This window comes from Aythya ferina, assembly GCF_964211825.1.
Source record: "Aythya ferina genome assembly, chromosome: 1".
In the NCBI taxonomy this organism is placed as follows: Eukaryota; Metazoa; Chordata; class Aves; order Anseriformes; family Anatidae; genus Aythya; species Aythya ferina.
In genome coordinates, this window is record NC_140296.1 from 25,369,178 (window position 1) to 25,391,147 (window position 21,970).

A 21,970-nucleotide genomic window follows, 5' to 3' on the forward strand; every position below is an offset into this window, starting at 1 on the left:
ACTCAAATTAGCGTCAGTACAGGACAACTGCCCAACTTGGGTAGCAGTTAAGACTCTGACCCCTACAACTTTCTTCTGAGGGGTCTGAGGCATCTTATGCTAGTACCCAACAACTGTATGCACACCTCAGGGCTAACCTGCACTGACGATATATGGGACTCCTGGCAATTTTTGCCATGGATGGGCAATTCCTGTGTTGGCCCCAAAAAAACTCCCAAGAGAAGATGATACAGAATAGCTTGTCTTCCAGGTCATGTTCTCAATAAATAATCCTAGGAAGGCTTTACCCTCTTATCCTTTCAGTAAATTATTTTCTTGCTCAGAGCTTTAAGATTTTATTGCTTTTTAAGTTAGCGATGAAAGATTTAATCACAGATTTGTTAGATTTAAGCACTCAACCCAGGGTCTTCCAGAACCTTCCTGGCTCCAACAAGAGCCGCAGGAGAAGTTCCCGACTGTGAACGCTACTGGAAAAATTCTGGATTTACCACGGATTTCCTCCCAGTAATCATTCACAGCTTGAGTTTAGCAATAAAGAAATCCATCACCGTGGCCCCAACACCATCTGGGAGATCAGGCTTTTGGCAGAGAGAAACGGAGCAGCAATCGCCTGGCGGCGCAGGAAATCAATGGCTTCCCCGAGCACAGATCATCGATTTCCCTTTCTGCCAGCAGAGTCACTTTGCACGCTCAGAGACAAGTCTCCCTTATCCCAGTAGGGCACACGCACTTTCCTCCAGATCCTTCCCTTACCCATAGGGCAGACAGCTATGCAACTTCAGCTGAACAAAAAGGGAAGGAGGGAGTAAGTGCCTAGACACCCATTTCCCTGGAGAGCCTTTAGACAAAAAGGTTTCAGGCTGCGAGCTTCAGGCTGGGTTTCAGGCTGTGACGTGGATAACAAATGCCCCAGCATTCTACTGATTGAAACTCATCTCAAATCCCAGGACTTGACAAAGAATCCAACTTTGACAACATGTGGGTCAGGAAAACCTCATCTTCCCTTCCTGCCCAGTAATAAGCCAGTAATATTTTTGCCAGTAATTAGTGCTCCAAAACAGGTGTAAAGGCGTTATTTCATTTTAAGCTCAACCATATAGGGGACTTTGGAACACGTGACAACCACGTCACCAAAACATAAGTGAGCACAGGAAACAACAGGTCACATCGACACCCTTCCATGCTGCGTTTCTTCATAACTAAACCACAGGTTTACTTACGTAGCCCAGAGAACCTTCCAGTACAACCCAGTTGATGCATCCTTTTTACTGCGAGATTTTACAGGAGAGATGCTGAGAACTGGAATATTCACTCAAAATCTCCTGCCAAGGTCATAGCAGAAACCACCCTTCATCTCTGCAGTAAAATGCCAATCCCTCCTCAAATTTACTCGCCTTGCTGCTCCCTGGAGCACAAAGCAAGGTAAGGACAGCAATAGAGATTCCCCAGACACACACTTTACCTTTGCTGCAAGCAATATGAACTCCATGTGCACACTTATGCCCCAGGTCCAAGTTCCCAATGAAACCACAGTAATGGGGACATGAAAAGCATGCATGCAGTAACCAGGAACTGAACAACTGTCTGTGACTGGTGTCAGAGGTTACCGACATACAACAGCAGATGGAAGGGACTTCTGGTCAATCCAGACTTGGCCCTGATTTGAACCAGTGCTCTGAATAAGCAGCTTGTCCACGAACCAGCCATCTCTCAGATCAGAGGGTAGTGCTGTAATTGTTTTCAGAGCTATGCCCGCACATTAACCCCAGCAACTGCAGACACGTTGGGCTCACCACTGGATCAGGCTGACAGTATTTACCTGTATCACGCATATTTCGCAGCCATATTTCTGCTGACAGCTAGGCTCAAAGATTCACAGAAATCTGTAAGAGAGTTATAATACACTAGAATATCTTAGCCTCTAGCAGCTTCTCAGGGAGACCACTCACTCGTGTCTCTGCCCACATTTTACACCTTCAGTTTAACAGGTTACATTTGTAAGTGCAAGTATCTGCTGTATTTCTCTAGAGTCACCATTGCTCCAAATCAATTCAGGTCATGCTGAAATTAGTTTTGCCCTTCATCAGGTTAACTGCTTCTCCAGTTTTGCTATAATTAATACATGTCCGCAGATAAATTACAAATAAAGTGAAAGACAAAAAAGAAGTAGGATTAAAGTGTAAAATTTTTCCTTGTCCCTTCATCCCCGAATTAAACAAGAAGCCTCTCAAAATCTCACCATACAAATTTAATCAGTGATGACCAATTAATCAGTTAGCAAGAAGAGACACTGCTTAAAGGTATTTCATAGAAAAAATAACCTACAAGAGACTCCTCAATAAATATGAGCAACGCAGTTAACCCAACCTGTTTTCCTGTGAAAGAGAAAAAAGTTCATTTTTTTTTTTAAGCTTTTCACCTTTCTCCTGGTCCATCCTAGCTGCAGTAAGACTCAATTTGGCCATTGTGGATAGCAGTAGGCCTGCATTTAGCATGGTGGAGTGTGTGTCCTCATGGTTTGTTTTTACAGTTTATGGAAAGGCAAGTATAATGAAGCAAAACTGCTGCAAGAAAGAGCTGGAACGAGTTAAGAGAACAAGCTTCTTTGAGACAACATTATTCATTCTAGGTTTCTGGCACACATAGCCAAAACTCCATCATATTCTTTACTGACAGATTTAGAGCTATTATTTATTACAAATAGGATCAATGAGGCAAAGTAGTATTTCATGGTATGTTCTTGAACTGATCAGAAATCTTACACAATGAACACTGGAAGACTTGGTTCTATGTTCTAGGGAAAAGTGATTTTCTACTTACGTACTATTATTTTCCTCTGGGAAAACTACCTTTTCTTTATGCTGAGAATGATTATAATAAAAATTCTTACCTGTTTTCCATCTAGTGTGTACAAGCGTTTGACCACCCCTGAATCCAGCTTGATGGCATCGGTTATATCAGTAAGAACCTGTTCAAATGAATGTGCTGTCTTCTTGTTAAGCAGAATCCGGACTGCCTTCCGTGGTTTCACTCCACTCCTGATGATAGTGACTAGTTTAGGCCTAATGAAATCCTTATTTTCTTTTGCATCTGGAGTACCTCCTTTAGCAGTGGCAAGAGACGGCACTGAGCGAGAAGTAGAGGTTGTCTTAACATTCACTGACCAGTTTGGGTTTACATTCTTCGTGTACTCCAGTTTCTTGAAGGGTTCTATTGAACCACATACATAGCTTTCCCCTGCAGAAACAGAAGTGCGAGAGCAGCAAGTCAGATTGGAGGGGAGAAAAAAAAAAAAGGAAAAAAGAAAATTCAAATCATTCTCAATCATTATTCTTACTACTCTTGATCTATAGTACATAACACGTTGATATCTTCCCTTCTTTTATATCTTTTAAAGATCACTCATCAGCTAAGCATCAAGCAAAGGCAATGCTGTGATGAATTGCTTGAAAGCAACAGTTTTCTTTTCAGAAAGCACCATCACAAGTGGGGACTGCTACTGTCGGTAAGCAGTGTTCACATTAATCAGTTGTCCAGACCCAGGGCATTATCACGGTAGTCCACCAGCCTTCATGCTTAAGTGGCCCGTTCTTCACAAAAGAGCAGGCCCCAAACACTTCAGAGGAAATAGTATGAACTGTTATCAAAAACTATAGGTTACAAATTACCTTCAATAAAAGGTGGGTGAAAATGTCACAGGAAATTTGTTAACATTTGATTATTTAAAGCTTTAAGTAACGTAAAACTAGGATATAGTGAGGTTTCTTGCCTGTACCTATTATTCTATTGACTCAGTGTATTATATGGAGGGAAAATGAAGGCAAAGAACAGTAATTACAGAGCTCTCCTCCCACCATAGTTGGGACCATAGTTTAAAGAAAATGACAGTTTAATGAAAAAAAGTTGATTATAGTTCAGATTTCTATTGGAACATTATCTACAATGAACTATTTCCAGAATTACCACACCCACATTTTCTGGCTAGGTTAGAGCTCCCCAGCCAGCATATCCCTATTCCTTAATCCATTTCAGCTGCAGGCTGGTGTGACAAAGGCACCCGCTTGTGTCCTCCCAACCTCTCCCTTGTGCTTGGCTGAGTGACCACACTGCCAGTTGCGGGGGGTAGGTTGGACCAGCTTGTTCATCTGATGGAACATGAAGACAACACTAACACTTTAGCAAGCTGATCCAGCTCTCCCTCTGGCTGCAAGAAAAGAAAAAAAGATGGAAAAAACCACCACATGAGATCCAGCAGGACCACACCTTCTGGCAGAGTGCAGTTAAACTGGATTACAAATAATGTAAAATCCTATCTGACTAACACCACAAAAACATTTGAGATGTTTTAAGTCTTCAGGGTTCAACAGTTCAGTAGGGACCTTTATATTAGCAGTTTACCCCAAGGTATTAAGATAAAAACAGAACAAAATGCAGTAACGTACTTCCTAGGCGAAAACAGCACACAAGAACCAAATCCCCTGAACACTAGAAAACAGACTTTCCTAGTGATCCCTACCATAAGCAATGAGGATTTGTGTTTTAACCATTATAAAGAAAAAGTATTTTTTTTTTCTCTAGACACACTAAGATTTCAGGGCCATTCAACCCCACAGACAATACAGCACACAAAAACACGAGGAATGCTGGCAGATGCACAAAGTTCCCACAGCTAGAACTGGAGGGGGAGATGAAGGGGAACCCACCAGGGCACAAGGTCCCAGGATGCAAGAGAGGTTCAGGTCTTGTACTAGCAGAGCTGGCATGATGCTCCACAGGGGAGATAATAAAGACAGGAGGATGTTGTAAAGATCAACAAATGATCTTGAGAACAGATGTTGTAAAGACTAGAAAGCCAGCAGAAGGACACCAGGAGTGTACCAAAGAATTCAGAGCCACATGTGAAGATGGACCACTGAGCAGAAAAGATAAATGCAGTGACAACGCAAGATTTTTGTTTGGTTTTTCTTTTAACATACTTTTGAAGCTGAACACAAAATGCAGAACGGGAGATGAAGTAACACATTCCAATGTCTGATAGTCACTGGAATTTCAAGTTCATCTGCACTTTGCAGCGACTTCTTAAGTGGTAAGAAAGGAATCTAAGACTGAATGCTTACACCAATCTTAAGAGACAGAAAGGTAAACCCTTACTGAGAGAGAGAGGGGGCACTCACTATATATACGGTAACAACAGAAAAAGGCTTACCAGCAGGAATGACCCAGGAGTGAACAAACAAGACATGTTCTCTTTTATCTAAGCCCTGTTCCAGTATTTGTTGCACTAGCTACTCAATTACAGCAAGGTCAGAACGCACCCACAACATGTTATCTTTAAAATTTGTTAATTTTAATAAAACATTAATAAAGTTTTATAGAAAGGAAAAAAGTAAAAAGATCCTGCTATGAATAGGACCACCCTCAATACCATAGTAACTGTTGTATAAAATACAAAATTTTTTACTTCTGTGAAGTATCTGTGCAATTTTAGCTCCCTCTAGAAAAATTTAAACAAAATTTATTCTTGCCTCCACTTGAGTTTGTAGTCAGATTTAAAAATCACCAGCAACCTCTTTGTGAGAAAAAAAAAATAGAAAACAATTTCAGAGTCAGAAAGCGTTTGGCTTACTGGCATAAAATAAGGATTATTTCGTTAAAAAAAAAAAAAGCTTCATATTAAAGCTCACTACTCACGGGGTGGGTGAATAAACAAACTGCCATATACAGCATAACCAGAAGTTTTATGTTACATTTATAAAGAACAAGTTTGGTTCCTTTTCTTGAAAGGACAGCATTCCACGTGGTTTTTAATACCAGCTATATTTAAAGGTCAGCTGGCTTCCTTGCAGTGTGTAACAGCACATCATCTCCTAGCTACAAAATTAGTTTTGTGTAAATGACCATAAAATACTCACTGAAGCTGTAGGAGTGTTTTAACATCAGACTCTTTCCCCTTCGTTTCCAACAGTACAATATTACACCAATAAAATATGTGCACCAGGATACTCTTTTTTTTTTTCCCTTGAAGAGGCTCACATTTATATACAGAATGTCTCAGAGACAGAATATCCAAAGCCTTGCAAGATTAACTATCTATGATAAGAGCTATCATATAAGAAAACAGAAATAAAGACACCTCTACCATCATATTATCAACTTAAGATCATTTATTCCTCCAACACTTTGCCTGAAGTACAAAAAACTTTAGGAAATTTGGTCTGCAACTGCAGTTGTCATTCATAGGTGACCCTTTATTCCATTCAAGGGTCAGCCCTGGAAGCACACAAGCCAAACAGATCAGAACCTCGTCCTAGAAAGCATCTCGTACCTCATCTTAAAAACATGTTAGTATCATTTTATGCTGATATTCAGCAATTTCTGAGTACTCCTGACTTAAGTGTAAGCATAAATTTTCTGAACTTGGGACCCATGTTGACAGCAGTCAGAAATTTAAATTGCTTAGTTTAATCCTTTACCATTCATGCCAACATACAGGACAACACACAGAGGAAATGCCAACATACAGGACAACACACAGAGGAAATGCCAACATACAGGACAAAAAGCCTTCATCTTGGCTTTCATCTCTTCTGGTTCATAGTTACCTTAAGAAGAGATGACTGCAAAAAGAGTTTCACAATGGACATGCCTTACTAATCCAATAAATTCACCACCTTCTGCCTTTGCTACCACTTCCTCACAAGTCCCTCCCAGCTGCTGTAATGACGAGGCAAGGAGGTCTGTGTTTCAACAGCGTGAATCAGAGTCTGGAAGAAAGCAGGCTCACTGCAGTTAGGGCAAGACTAAAACTATCAAGTGATGAAGCAATTTTTCATGTTTTATTTTTGGTAACCTTTTGCTATCGTTGTCTCGCGGACAACAGCCTCAGCACGGCGATTTGTACCAGAAGGGAGACAGAAACTGTAATTTGCTGACAGCTCCAGACTGAGAAACACATTTCCAAGGGGTAATGGGACTCGAGCACCACCAACTCTTGGTCCAGGTCAGGCCTAAGCACAAGGCCCTGAAGCGTGTCCAGGGAAGGGCTACAAAGCTGGTGGGGGGCCTGGAGCACAAGTCCTGTGAGGAGCGGCTGAGGGAGCTGGGGGTGTTTGGTCTGGAGAAGAGAAGGCTCAGGGGAGACCTCATTGCTCTCTGCAGCTACCTGAAAGGAAGGGGTGGGGAGCTGGGGGTCAGCCTCTTCGCACAGGTAACTAGTGATGGGACTAAAGAGAATGGCTTCAAGCTGTGCCAGGGGAGGTTCAGGTTGGCAATGAGGAGACATTTCTGCTCAGAAAGAGCAGTCAGGCACTGGGACGGGTTGCCCAGGGAGGTGGTGGAGTCACCGTCCCTGGGGGTGCTCAAGGAGAGGTTGGACGTGGTGCTTGGGGACGTGGTTTAGTGGGTGACATTGGTGGCAGGGAGATGGTTGGACCAGATGATCTTGGAGGGCTCGTTCAACTTTAATGAGTCTATTCTATGAAAATACAGCCCACAAACATCAGTTTTGACTGACAGCTGGAAGAAGGTGATCTGTACAGGTAATAATCTTCTGTTACAAATCAAGTGTTCCAAGACCTATGTTGAAGAAGGAGATTCTGGATTAAACAAAATTTTAGGAGACTGCCTACTTAAAATATCCATTAGACAGCACTTCCCCAAGAGACAGGAGTCAGCATTTCCCAGTGCAGTCATCAGTCCCTAATGAAATTTTGACTCTTGATGACAGTATCCATAAGCATTAAGAGCAGAAAGGGGGGGGCATCCAGCTGTTTGGGGACATCTGACATCTAGGAAAGAGTCATTACTGCACATTCAAAACCAATCCTTTCCTGACAGCCCCCTGCCTCCTCACATTCTCAGCAACACTGTGAATGAAATGTACCATGCTTTAACCCTTTAAAATGACACACAGCACTTGTTTCCTGGTTTTGAAGCTGTAATCTCACAATGTAAATTGTGTGAGTGCTCAACACTCCAGAAATCCCATGCGGAACAAGAATAAATCTTAAAATAAATCTTAATATTAAGAGACTAATAAAAAGCTAGTCATGTAGGACAGATCCCAAAACACGATTTATGTTTAAAAACAAATGAACAAATTGCTTATTACCTGTAGTTATACATCTGTCAAAATTCAATAGAGATGAACCACTACAGACATTGAATGCTGAAGGATAGGTCTTACAGGTCACAACAGAACTTTGCAATATGCTTCATGTATTAAATTAAAAAATATACGTATCTGTATACAGGGTGGCTGCTAACTCTAAGTACTGATGCAAGTGTTTGATTCCCTCTTTGGCATATGGGCATTAGCAGTTAGTTTGTATCTCCCAGCTTGCTAATTTTCTCATTACCAGAATGACCAAGCCAGCATCTCCTAATTAAAAAAAAAAAAAAAAAAAAAAAAAACACAACTTATTTTCCTTACACTGCTTTTCTACACTAAAGGCAATCTGGACTAAAATGGCTTCAAAATGGCTTCATACAGAAGCCAGTTGGTCTTAGGTAGAAAACCCTGGAGAAGGAATAGAGAACCTGCTTGAATCATGGAAGCAGAGAAGGAACAATCACCATTCGTGAGGCAGCACAACTTCCAGTTTATTGGAAACAGCCTTGGTTGCTGGTAGAAGAGTACACGCTAGGAAAAGAAAATCCATCTACAAACTGCAAAGGTGGGAAAACTGCAGTAATGGCACACTTGGGAGGTAAGACATCCCAGTGAGGGTGCTCAGTCATTCCCTGCAGTCCGTTTCCCCTGTAGATGTGACAATGGACAGAACAAGACAATAGGGAAGGGGATTGGCACCCCCAGCACTCAGTGCATACCTGCTCTTCTTCACCTCCACCTTTTTTTTTTTTTTTGCTTGTCTTCATACAAGCAAAAGACAGAGGAAAAATCTCTCCTGGGAGATGACGAGGAATTCTGATTACCCTCCACCATGCAGAGCAGACTGCAAAGGTAGATGACCTGAACCAAATAAGTTACTACCAGACAGTTCCCAAATGTGTTAGTTAATAGAGCAATAACCTACTTAAACTACATTACTGCTGCCTTGTCTTTTTGCACTGTCTGAAAAAATGCAATCCTGCTAGTGAGATGGTGCACCTATAGGAAATACATCTGACCTGGCCATGCTCACCTAGTAATCAGATGCACCATGAACTTTAAACCAGGTCTCCTCCGATTTTCTCAAGGACTTTTTTGGCACATCGTTATTTTTTTCTGCTCAGCTCAGACTAAAAATTCCTCTTTCTTCTTCTTTCCAATCCAGAGGAAAAACTAGATATACTTCTTTACAATTCTGCTCCCTCCTTCCAGATTTCCTCAGTCTTGAGGAAAGCAAGACAGGTCCTGGATAGGTCTGGTACATGCTTTTAGGATTACTGGAAAGCACCTAGATTTTGTTGTTGCTGTTGTTTTTAAAAAGGGCCTTCCAAGAACTTGTTTAGGAAGACATAATGTGAAATGACTGGCTATTCTGGCTAATGGATGAATCTTCTCAAATTCATCAAATAAAATAATCAAATAGTGCCAAAACAACCCTCTACCATTTTATGCAACAGGATTATTCAGCTGTTTGTTTATTAAACAATATAAGGATTGCAGACATCTCTGCCGTAGGATCCAGTCCAAGTTTCAGTAACTTTGATAGCCCTGGATCAAGTCCATGGTAAATATCCAGTATAAATTCAATCCTATAAACAAACGTCCACATAGATTCAGCTCTGCAAACATTTAAACAGACACTTTACTATTATTATTTCCACTGCATATTGCACATGAACCTTTCCAGCCCACTAATTCCCAAGCACTGAGGTAGGCACGACCTAGAGGAAACAGCAAGAGCTCTAGAGTGCATCAGAGAGTGATTCCTGCAGGCAGACCAGGCTGGGCTTCTCACCAGCACTGCTGGAGCGGGCAGCAGAGTCAAGGAGGCAGCAGCAGGAACAGATGCAAGAGCAGAAAGCAGAGACGTGAGAAACGAGGTAACAGTGGAAATAGCAAGACAAATACAAAGCATCAGGAAATCTTTCACAGCCCACCACTTCAAGCAAGGAGACTGCTTTCTAAGATCTTCCACTGGAAGGCAGCTTCCCTGCTGCAAATGCTAACCGCCTGCCTCCCCTCACAAGAGCCTTCTCAACCCTCGTGGGGTCCATCACCTCCTCTGTCGCTCCTGGGAGATTCCTACCTCCAAACATTTTTATTTTTTTTTACCAGATTTTCAACCTGGTATAATTGTGCTCTTTTGAGCTGCTCTTTCAACTAGGGTTGCAGCTGCCAGATAATCCTCCTAAAGGCATTAATTTTTTTTTTTCCCAACTATTCCTTAGTATTATTTTTATGATTATGCCTACACAACGTGCACGTACGCATACAAATCTTTACAATAGTTTGGCAGCACACCCAATACTGGCACGTGACCATGCAGTTTCCTAGTACTCTCTCACCCATCTTGTGGTTTGGGGTTTTTTGGTTATTCTTTGACTGCCAGTTCTCTGCTGCCGGCTTCATCTTTTGTGGTAGGTATTGTGGAAACTTAAAACAATTGATTCTGGTTCGTACCCAAGGCTCTGAGGTAATATTATAATAAAAATTAATGAGAAAGGGATGCAGTACTGGCTATAGATTGGTTCTGTGGTCTTTGTTGCACGCAGTAGGACCCCAGGAGTAAAAACTGTAAATAAAACCCTTTGTTTCAAGTTTATCCTGCGCATTCCAACCCATTACTGGTCTTAATGCACTGTTCAATAGTAATTCTTGGGGTAAGAACCATCAGTCTATCTCCATCGACAGGTTTAAAGATGCTACCCTTTTGGAAAAGCCAAAGGAATTTGGTCCTTTCAAGACTTTGTTTACAGCTAGATGATTTAGCTGTAAAAGCAGCTTCAACTTTATTGTTTGTACAAGCCAGATTAGATATCATACTCAGAGAATAAAGTCACTTCACATTTGGAAACAATTGTTTCAAGGTAAGAGGGTTCTGAACATCAGGTCTGACAAAAAGAAGATGACCTGAATCCATTACATTCCTTACTTCATCTAAGGTAAAAGCAGAGAAGTTGCTGAGCCTGTGAAACTTTTTATAGCAGTAGCTACACACTTCGGGCAGTCGTTAGTTTCAAGTAGAAGAAGGATATGTCCACGCACCTCAAAATATCCTACAGCACTAGCACACACCATGCCAGCTCTGAACCATATGCAGGGGAGAACGAAATATTACTGAAGCAAAACAGTTCCTTTGGGACCACCTTTCACACTGTTCTATGGATTTTGCTTGGGGATGAAAGGCAGTGGCTGCTGTTTTGTATTCCCCAGGAACCAGCTGCTTGTCTTTGTTCATTTACCCATATGGGAAGGTAAGAGCTGAATAACTTCCTCACAGGCATAAATGCCAATCTCCAAATCAAAGCCTCACATGTTTACCTTACAATGCCATCACCAACTCAGAACCCATCAAAACACATAAATAAAGTCTGGGATCTAAATTTTTAAGAGTCTCATGAGATTAATTCATACAATAAAGGAATAGTCTCACCATGAAGAAAGCAAGACTTCAGATTTGAGGACAAATGTTATTTAGAAAAAAAAAAAAAAAAAAAAAGCAATTTTCCAGCTATTTAAACACAAAGTACAGCTTCAAGCTAATTGATGCTATACCAGACTAGCCAAACACTAATAAATTTGTACAGTAAAGAGTGAAACGGGCTTACATAAAACCATCAGTGAGCTAATAATACGTGGACTGTTATTCTACAATGAAGCTCTATAAGGGGATCAGAACAAAACACCCCACCTTAGTTTTATACAAATAGACAGAAGCGCACTTTCAGGTGGAACAAGGATGTAGCTCATTTCTTAGACACAAAATTTGACTTCTGTAAATCCCACAGTGTCAATGGCACAAGAAAATAAGATTGTCCAACTTGAAATCTACACACAGTATGAGATGTGTTCGTCGTAAAAGTAAGGACTGAAGTCCCACAGAACTTAAGAAAATTCCCAAGCCCTTCTTTAAAATAAAACCTATGACCTGGTACTGTCATTCACTGTGATTTATTTTGGCACAAATAGAGAAGAATAACACCAGTTATAAGTCAGTCAATCTTACAGGTTGCTGAATTTATTTCTGTATTCAGTTGGTGTTTTTTTTAAACAGCTGGTTGTGACAGGCAGTGAAGGCTATGCAAATCAACATTAATATCAATGCTACTTGCTTCTTGACGAGCATACCAATCAAATAAGCACAATTATTTATACCGCTACTGAGAAGAAAATACACCAACACTGCTTTTAAACAGATGTTGATTTAATATTGGTCTTTCCTCCCAGTAATCAATTTTCTCCACCAATTAAATATCACCCTCACAAATGCAGTTCTAACTCTGCCCTAGAATTCATGACATTAATCTTGGGACCAGTTGCCTTTCCATTTTGCTAGAACTATATGGTCCTAAACCCAGGAACTCGTACTTAACACAGGCAATCCCATCACTCCAATTTCTCTGAGCATCTTTGTGTTGTTCCCTATTCTGCCTCGTAGGAACGGCAGATTATCAAGAATACCCTCTTCTCAAAACTTCTCTTTAAAAAGCTTTCCTCTGTTATGATACCAGAAGGAGACGACTCAATGGTGGCTGCACACCTGCTATGCAGAGATGTGCTCCTCTTTCAGGAACCTTTTTCAGCATTACCCTTTTCTTCTTCTCTCCCCAGATTAGCATTCTTCTGATCATCTCATTGCACCCTGGCACTGTAAGTTCTCTCATCCCATGCTAAAAATGAAGATCAGGAGGAAATTGCAAACTCTGTTGAAACTCTAAATTGGCTCCCCAGCAGCTATAGGTCCATAGGTTTTAGTTTACAGGTTTGACCAAGGCACATTGAGACCAAGGGCAGGATGAAAGCAACAACAAAAACATTATTGTTCAGCTTTTATTTTCTTTGATCACATCCAAGGATCTGCACTTAAACTTTAGACAAGAAACATGTTACTTATCCCTTCGTACTGGTTAATGCTTTCAGACCTAATACATTTTCATGTTTTATACTAAGAGCTATCGTCTACACACATAAAAAGACATCCACTGCCAGGCAGAAGCACTTTATGTTGGAGTAACTGATAGTGCTTTATAGTGCAGGAACACAAACTTGATTAAAAAGCAACCTAAGGACACCAAGGGACTAGAAGAAGAAGAGCAGAACTTTTCTCTCCTGTAGTGTCTAATTCTATTCAAACCATCTCCCCCAGCTGAACCACAGCTACAACATTGCTATTTAAATGGCTGCCTACTATCTATTCCACTCTGAGTGAAGGGTACTTTACGCATATCATTTGTAGGAAGAGTTGGAGTTCTTCACTTGGTAGTGAGAGACTTAAAAGAAATAACAATTAAAAAAATAAAAATCACAATTGACTTTCCTCTAGAGATGAAGACATCTGCTGATGACACCTAGAAAACCTTGGACCTTGTCAGGTTTAACTGACTAAACTCTCATTGTGATTTTTAAATATGCAAGTTCAGAAGAAGCAGCAGATGAGGTCTTCAAGATCTAGGTCTACCAACACGAGGTTGATAGAGAAAGGTTAGACTACTTTCAACAAGAGGGAAATAAGTAGCAAGGCAATAATACTTCAAGGCCCAAATTATGATGTTCACAATTCTAGGTCATTAAAGATCCTTTTCCTATCAGTAAGAACAGTAACGTTGCTTATTTGCAGAGATTTAAGACGTTAGCCAAACAAACCCTGACCCAAACATAACTCTATACTTCCCAATGTTACTGCTTACCTTCTACTAGCTGGTCCAAGGAGGAAATCTTCTTGGAGCCATCAATCGTGTAGATTGTTCTCACTCCCTGGGGCAGATTCACATTGTCAGACAGAGTTCGGGTCAGATCAGCCAGCAGAGCTTCAAAAGATCTAAACCGGTCAGGGGAGATAGCATATACAATCCCTTTGAAATACCGGTCTCCATTACGATAGAAGCGAACTTTCTTGGCTTTTTTCTCAGAACTCAGGGTCTGTAGAGTGCGGGTTCGGTAAAAGCTGCAGTGGGCACTGTGGGTAGGGCTGGGCAAACCATTCACCCGGGACCCTCTGCCATACCGCTGCGCTTTATCACGCTCATCAAAATGCTCCAGCTCCATATCTCTCCCAAAGGACATCTTGAAGTTCAATCTAAGGGATGCACAAGAGAAGAGAAGGAGTTTAACAACTTACTCGTTTTGTGGGAGCTCACTTTAAGATATCAAGGAATATACAAGTCATACACGGAAGACTGCTTTCTAGGTTGAGAAAAACGCTTGAGTGAAACCACACTACGTTCATGTGTTCATTTTACAACCCTGCTGCTGTGCCATAAAATCTATTTTATTAGCTAGGCTTCTGTATGTCATAGAAACACCACTCAGAAAACCCACTGCCAACAATACACAAACACTAAGAACTGTTTATTCAAATTCAGTACAAGCTCTGAAACCGAGATTGACAAAGTAGAGCTACTGGGAAAAAAAAAAGAAAAAAAAAGAACCAATGGGTCAGCTTTCTACTTCTCCTCATCTTACATTCGGGTGGTATTCGAGACCATTTGCCCCCACTGAATTGTTTGTTCCACCTATGATCTCAAAAGGCGTCACTTCAGAAGGTAGTAACTGTTTACTGATTGGCAACAAGTAAGAACTCCTCAGAGCAATAGATTGCAGGCTGGTGATGAGAATCTGGACTATTACTACAAGCAAGGTGACTTGGTGGGTCAAATCCAATGTAGTTTTCCCTACAGTGTTAGCTTTGTAATCATCTATTTCAGCCATCCTTATACTCTAATATACTCTGGGTATTCTGAAAAAACAGAAATGCTCAAATGTTGTGGAAAAAAAAGAAGGAAAGAAGAAGCCATAGAACTCATATTATTCAATGAGCAAGCTACTTCTGTGCTTTATAAAATTTTCAAGAAGTATCATTAATGTCCTAGGGCTAGCATTCAAAGTGGTTAATGGTGACAGCTTCTTTTGCCAATAAAACTATCACTGAAGGAGTGAGAAATTCAATGTCAATCAGCAAACCAGCAACTCACATCTCCTATGCTTGACAGTGGCAAGGACCTCTTAGTTCTGACCAAAATGATCTCAGCCAGCTGTTCAATACAGTTCACATAAATGAAAATTCACATTTTCAGAAATTAAATCATGGAGGCACGTGCTTGCTCTCCTTTTGTTGGCCAATGCAAGACTAAATACTACAAATTGCACATAATTTTTTCTATACTTAAAAAAATGAAGATTAGAAAACGACCAAAAGATCATCAGGTTCAAATTGCATTTCTTCTAATTTAAATGCCACCTTGATTTGCAGTTGTCTGCAGAACAGCAAAGCACAGTAAGCTTATTTATAGCACAGATACACAGACCTAATTTAGAAGTGGTCTCTCTCATTGATTTCCAATAAAATGGAAAAAAAACAGCAAGCACAAGCTTTGTTTAAACCACTCATAATTATACGTCCATTAAAAAAAAAAAAATATCCAGACCCAGTCTAAAGCAATAAGAGCAAACACAGGAAGACTTACATACATTCTTTAACGTACACGAGTTTGTATGAAAACAGTGATTGTACAGCTGGACTTTGATGCTGCAAAGCTGTAGGGAATGTGCTCAACAACTTCTCTGAGCTGTTCACATGCTTAACTAGACCAAGCACCTAAGGCTAACCACTGCAAGCACAGGGCCTTGGGAATTATTTACCCTGGTTTAGGTACAGCTCACAACTTGTTCTGTTGTGCAGGCACAGGGTCATGTGCTGATGTATATATGCAAGATTTATATTTCTAAATACTTTAAAAGCGAGTTAGTATGTGTGGATATGTATGTGTATGCACACACATTGCATCATATAAGATGTGTGTGTACGTGCATGTACGTATACACAATAAAATGTCATTATATATATAAATATAAGAGAAAAATAATCTGTTGTCCCTCATCAGTACCCACACACAGTTGAGCTAAGAGGGCATGAGCATCCGCTGTGGCGTTTCACCAACAGTCCTCCATGGGTCAAATACAAAATGCTGCTTAATGGCCACAGCTTATGCTCAGGACTATACCACCAGTGACACTATTTAAAAACAATTATCTATAAGTTATTTTGCTTCATTTTTCATTCCAATATGAACCTGTTATTCCCAAAACCCGCAATTCAAAAGCTGGGTGTCGGAAGCAATGCCTGTGACGGGAGAAATGGATTCTTCTGAGGTCTGCTGTTTCCTTTGCTCAAGCCATCTCAAACACACAAAAGGAAAACTAAGTTTCTATGAAGATACACTTTTTAAAAAGACCTTCGGCTCTAATAATTTGGGGTTCTGGGGGAGAGAGAAGCACGAGGCACTGCCCTTTCTTCCGCACGCTTACACTCCGATCGATAATGGCCGTAATTCCCAATTACGCCCTCCAAAAGAGAAATGGAGCTCCCTGCACAACGCCGCCTCGCTCTTTGCAGACAAGCGCGTGCGAAGCACAAGGTCAGAGCAGCAGACAAAGAAATCCGAAATAATTTCACCACACGTTGCCAGCGTGCGGCTAAATACCACCATCACTGTACACACACACACACACGGGCGGCGGTGGGTGCACCTCACGGGGCACACCCCGGGAGCCCGCGGTGCCTGGCTGGGCGATGCAGGTGCGGGGGAGCCCTTACATAAAGCGGCACGGCGAGAGACCCGGGAACCATCACCCAGACCGAAAAAAAATTAAGAAATAAAATACGGATGCACGCGAAGGCGGCTCGGAATAAAGCGATATTGCGCTGGGGTGCGGGAAACGTGCTCGAGATACACCGAGGAGAGCGCTGAGGCGGCACCCGGTGCCTCAGCCCCTTCACGAACCCACCACCCCCCCCGGTCACAAAAGCGGCCCCGGGAGCCCTCCCTCCCGGCCGGGGGCCCACCTGCCGGGCTCCCCGGGCACAAGGGGCCTCTGCCCGGCCTCAGCCACCGCCTCGGAGCCGGTTGCAGCCGGGGGGTAGCACCGGGAAGCCCCCGCGGGCGGCACCGCGGGCACAGGTGCAGGGCGGCGGGCAGCCAACGGCCGCGCCCCACCGGTCCCCGGGCACGGCGGAGGGGGCGCCCGCAGCCCCCCGGCCCTCCCTCACCTGCTCTCCGCAGCCCGGCGAGCGCTTCTCCCTCGGACCTGCCGGCGGGGCGCGGAGGGAAGGAGAAAGAGGCGGCGGCGAAGCGAGCTGGGAGGCGGCTGACGAGCGGCGCCTTCCCCCCCGCCGCCGGCGGCGACCACCCGGCTGCGATCGCGGGAGCGGCCGCGGCAAGCGGCTCGGGCGCCTTTGTTACGCCTCCCCCGGCTGCAGAGCGCTGCTGGGGAGGGAGCCCGGGCTGCAGCTGCTTCGCCTTTCTTCGGCTGCTGCCGCTGGCGGTGATTTGCATTAGCCCGGCCCTCATTGACATGCGGCTCTCCGCAGCAGCCTCTCCCCGCCGCTCTCTCCAGAGGGCGGCGCCGCCGTCTCCCCCTCTCCCCCCGGCTCCCCTCGCCGGGCGCTGCGGGGCGACCGCCACAGCCCTGCCCGCGGCCGCCCTCAGCCCATTTCTGCTCGCCCGTCGCCTCCCTCAACCACACCCGGCCAGCCCTGCCGCTGGCGAAGCCCTGGCCCGGCGTCCGAAGACGTCTTTAGGTGTTTTTACCGAAAATGTCACTTGCTTTTCCCAAGGGTGTTCCCTGATGCCAAGGGTCCTCCCTGATCCCAACGGTTCTCCCTGATCCCAACGGTTCTCCCCGACCCCAAAGGTTTCCCTGATCCCAAAGGTTTTCCCCGATCCCAAAGTACTGAGGGTGCACCCAGTCACCGCAGCCCCGTGACAGGACTTTTTTTGTGCGTGTTGAATGTTGAATTGGTGCAGATTTCAGGTACTAAAATGGTGCCAGGCTTCCTCACACCGCTTGAGAAGCTGCTGGCTGACCGTGGAGCTCACTAACCTCCACAGATCCCCCAGTTTTTATGCTTAGATTTCCCAGAAGAGGTATTTGCCCCAAGGCATTTCAGGCTTCATCTGACTGACCAGGCTCGTGCCCAGGCCCCTCAGGTCTTGGGCCACATTTGCAAAGTCAACTGCCACACACAAAAACAAAACAAAACAAAACAAAACAGTTATAACCAATGCTTTCTCCTCAAAAGCTTGGTTATTCTTGACGTTAGTATAAAACTATCAAAGGTTAAAACATCCTCAAGGCAGAGGACCAGGTTTGCCCTCCTCTGTGTAGCAAGGAAATTTAACCCTCTTCCACTTGCCAGGTAAACAGCATGCAGTCCAGGGGGACCTGAAAGGAGAGAAAACACTGTCTGGCCTTGTGCTGAAGCTGCTCCACTTTGCACTCTCAAAGAATTAAAAATGCATTAGACCAGAGAGAGGGAATTAGTCTGTAACCTAGTGGTTATGGCACTCAATCAGGAAGGACAAAAGATGGCTTTGTGTGCATGTGTTGCAGACCGTTTATGTGTTTTATATCCATAAATCCAGAAACAGTCAGTGGAGCAGGGCCTTAAGCCCAGGGTGCCCTGCTTCCATTGAAGACCTCTAATCAGGCTAGAGCTTCCCGCTTAATCTGCCTGTTTTTTGGCAATTGATGCCTTCAGTCTACGAAAGCTGTAAGATGCTCAAACTAAGAAGGGGATGGAGCACTCCTCCTCTTCCCTATTCCCCTAGACCACAGACAGGCTCTTCAAAGACAGAAGATACCCTGATGGAGAAAAAAAATGGATTGTACCTGTGTCTTTAACATCCTGGAGGAGTTCTTTAATAACTAAGGTATTGCATAGAGCAGAGGCAGGAGTCTTCTGGATACACTTGTTTCCTTAGTTTTTGAAAGAGAAATGAGCACCTAAAACCTTCAGGAAATCCTCTGCTTGAAGGAGTAATAGCAATAAAATTCCTGAACACCAAAGCAATTCAGAACTCATTGTACAACTCTGACCTCGGCACTCTCTTACCGCCTTGCTGAGTTTTGGTGGATCTTGGCACTTAATTCTCCCCAGACAGTCAGTGGGGTGCTGAGGCACTTAACTAAGGATTGTCATTTTTCACATGGAGGTTCTCAAAAGCCGAGCACCACCACATTGACTGTTTCACCAGCTATGTTGCTTTTTAGTCTACTGCTTTTGAAAATCTCTTGATGCGTATTTAGATGTACCAGATAAGGTGATACTTGTAGAGGTTAGTGTACTTGACTGGAGAACGGAAAATATTTTTCAAAGAATTCTGGTAATCTTGCATTAAAATTCTGTTCTTTAAACCACTGCTTTTGTAGGTCAACAATCACATAAAATATTCATGACAGTCTTAAATGATAAGAAAAACCAGGAGACTGCAAAGATTAGAGATGGAAAAGACTATCGTGGTCCTGACAAAGGGCTGCTCTTTAACATTCTTCTTCAGTGCTCTTTTGTCCACCACTATTGCAGGTAATGGGACTTCTTCCCAAAGGAGACATCCGTTCAAAGTTGAATTCCTCCAGTTATAAGGATATTTTTTCTGACAATCAGGTTAATGGAAAATTTCTTATGTTACAGCTCATTACTTCAAGCTGTAGTGCCCTGTGTTCACGTACATAATTTATTTCTTCCGTTGGTGTTTACCTCTCTCTGACATGTATTATTCACGTCTAGGCTAAGTGTGCAAAATACTTTGCAGATGTTCAAGGAAGATCCTCGCTCTGATTACATTGTACTGTAAAATACATTTTTAAAAATACACAAAGATTAAAAGAATGCAGTATAAATAAATATTTATAAATAAATAAATACTAAAGTAAAAATCTAATAGGCATGTATCTTCTTCGTTATTGTCCATTTACAGTTTTGTGTTTAACGTGAAGACACAACACAACCTCACAGTCTGCTTGCCTTTGTCATGCATACTTCTCGTGTTTTTTTTTAAAGAACTTCAAGAGATGCTTCTCTACCTTTTTTATTTGTTTGTCCACAGCTTGCATTAAAAGAATCCAATTCTAAGTAGAAGCATAGACTGTGTAAATTGTTTCAACAACTATATAATCATCCTGATACAGAAGTGTACTGTTTTTCTAATATGAAATTGTCTTTCTTGGTTGCAGACTTTGGAACTTTGTGTGCTTCAAGAGTCCTCTGAGATGCATGTTTATAAACCACGAGACAGTCACTTCTTAACCTTTCTTTGGATAAAGTTAGCAAAGTTGGACTTCACATCTCTGGCGTTGCTAATCAGGTTTGTCAGATCGAACAGTGTTCCAGCGGTGCTTTTATGAACATTTCTAATTTTTAAGCACCATTTTGAAATGCATGCAGTAGAACTGGATACAGTTATGTCAGCACCCAACTGTCAGCACTGTCTCTTAAGGCCACACCAACTGCCTTGGGACATTGTTCTGGGAGCTTCTCTTTAGCTGGCTAACCACTGTGACCCCTAAATCCCATTCAGAGCCACTGCTTTCCAGGACACAGTCTCTAGTCTTCAAAACGTGACCTACATTCTTTGTTCCTGCTGAATGACCTTGCATTCAGCTGTCTCAAAAAGCGCGTTCAAATAATCCTGGCTTACTAAAGGATGTCAATTTCCCTACTGAAAAACTGTTTTTTTTTTTTCCTTTGTACTATTTAGTGCTGTATCCATTTTATGTCATCTGCCAATTTTACCAGTTATACCCTTAAATATCCCTTCATTTCACTCCTGTAGTAGTAGAGGACAGCATTTTCCAAACCATGGGGCTTTCCAAGCTAAGGCAAGAGCACCAAGGGAACATTTAGAGCTCATTTCACCTCGTGTCACCAACATACTTGGCTCTCAAGTTGTCAAAGCAGGCTGAGGGAGCTGGTGTAGCATGGCCACATACACTGATTTCAGCAACCAGCCTGTGCCAGCTCCCAGCAGGAGTCGGAGCAGCTGGAGCTGCACCAGCTGAGCGAGTTTGCAAAGGGCTCCCCAAAAGCTTTGGGGTGGGCAGCACGGTCCTGAAAAAGAGTCCAGAAACACTCTGGGAAAAACTCTCCTATGAAAAAGAGCAGAGATCTACAAATTGCTCCTGAATTACCCAGGGGTTAAGGATTAGCTGTTTGTAGTTGCTTTTGGAGACCTGTCATTCAGCTGTTTTTTAATTAATTATGATGTGTTACACTGATTTTGTGTAACACTAGTCACTTAATTAGATTGATGAGCTGTTGTATGTCTGTATGTCTGTTGCTTTACAGAGGTGTATGTCGATGCAGTCACCTCTATCAATCATTGACAGTAATTACACAATCATATCTTCTATTGATTACATCACATATCAGCTATTTTAACTGCTACTGATCCCAGAATAGCTAGAATTATATACCACAGATCTTTTTTTATGTTGTCTATAAGCTAGCATAACCTTAGCTTTATACAGGATTTTAATATTTCCTCGATATTCCTAAATTTCTTAAATAGCAACATCAATTGTTCAGGCAGTCCAATAATAAACTGTTTTTAAACTACCGAGGTATTAAAATGATTTACCTATTATTTTGAACAAAGCATAATTCACTCACAATGAGAATGGGACTGCATTATGTAGAAATAACCATTGAATACTTCTGTCCTGCACTGTTGTTGACAGTTTCAACTGTTTGATTCTAATAACAAACCTCTGACTTTGCTAGTATTTATTTTGTTCATTATATATTTTTTTATTGATTTTAATACCTCTGTCCTTAATACTTCTGACTGTAAAATTTTCCCATTGATGATTTTTCATGTCTGTTGTTGAACAAGTGAAAAGTTTTTGCTACATCTTCTGTCCTTCTTCAGTGAAGATATTTCTAACAAAAGACAATATCCTCTCTCACTACATAACTGGATTTTTGATTCTAGTAAAATCATTCTCAGTTAAAGACTTTTTTTTTAATTTATTTATCTTGCCTGTAACTAATTTCTTCAATAAATTTATCCTTTTAAAAACAGA

The 21,970-nt window shown here is 42.2% G+C and overlaps 1 protein-coding gene across 5 annotated transcripts in view; it reads right to left on the reverse strand.

Moving 5' to 3' along the window:
* DCLK1 (doublecortin like kinase 1) overlaps positions 1–17,465 on the reverse strand; it is a 240,959-nt gene extending 223,494 nt beyond the window's left edge. For 2 of the 5 annotated variants that reach the window (XM_084511579.1, XM_084511582.1), the window contains exons 1-3: positions 17,157–17,465; positions 13,798–14,186; positions 2,891–3,237 (exon numbers count right to left, since the gene is read on the reverse strand). In XM_084511579.1, coding sequence (XP_084367705.1) covers positions 2,891–3,237; positions 13,798–14,173 — 723 coding nt within the window. In that variant the 5' untranslated portion in view covers positions 14,174–14,186; positions 17,157–17,465. Of the gene's footprint in view, positions 1–2,890; positions 3,238–13,797; positions 14,187–16,952; positions 17,003–17,156 lie in introns of those variants that run through there. The other 3 variants (XM_084511577.1, XM_084511578.1, XM_084511581.1) reach the window with 3 other exon arrangements.
* Between the last annotated feature and the right edge of the window lie 4,505 nt (positions 17,466–21,970).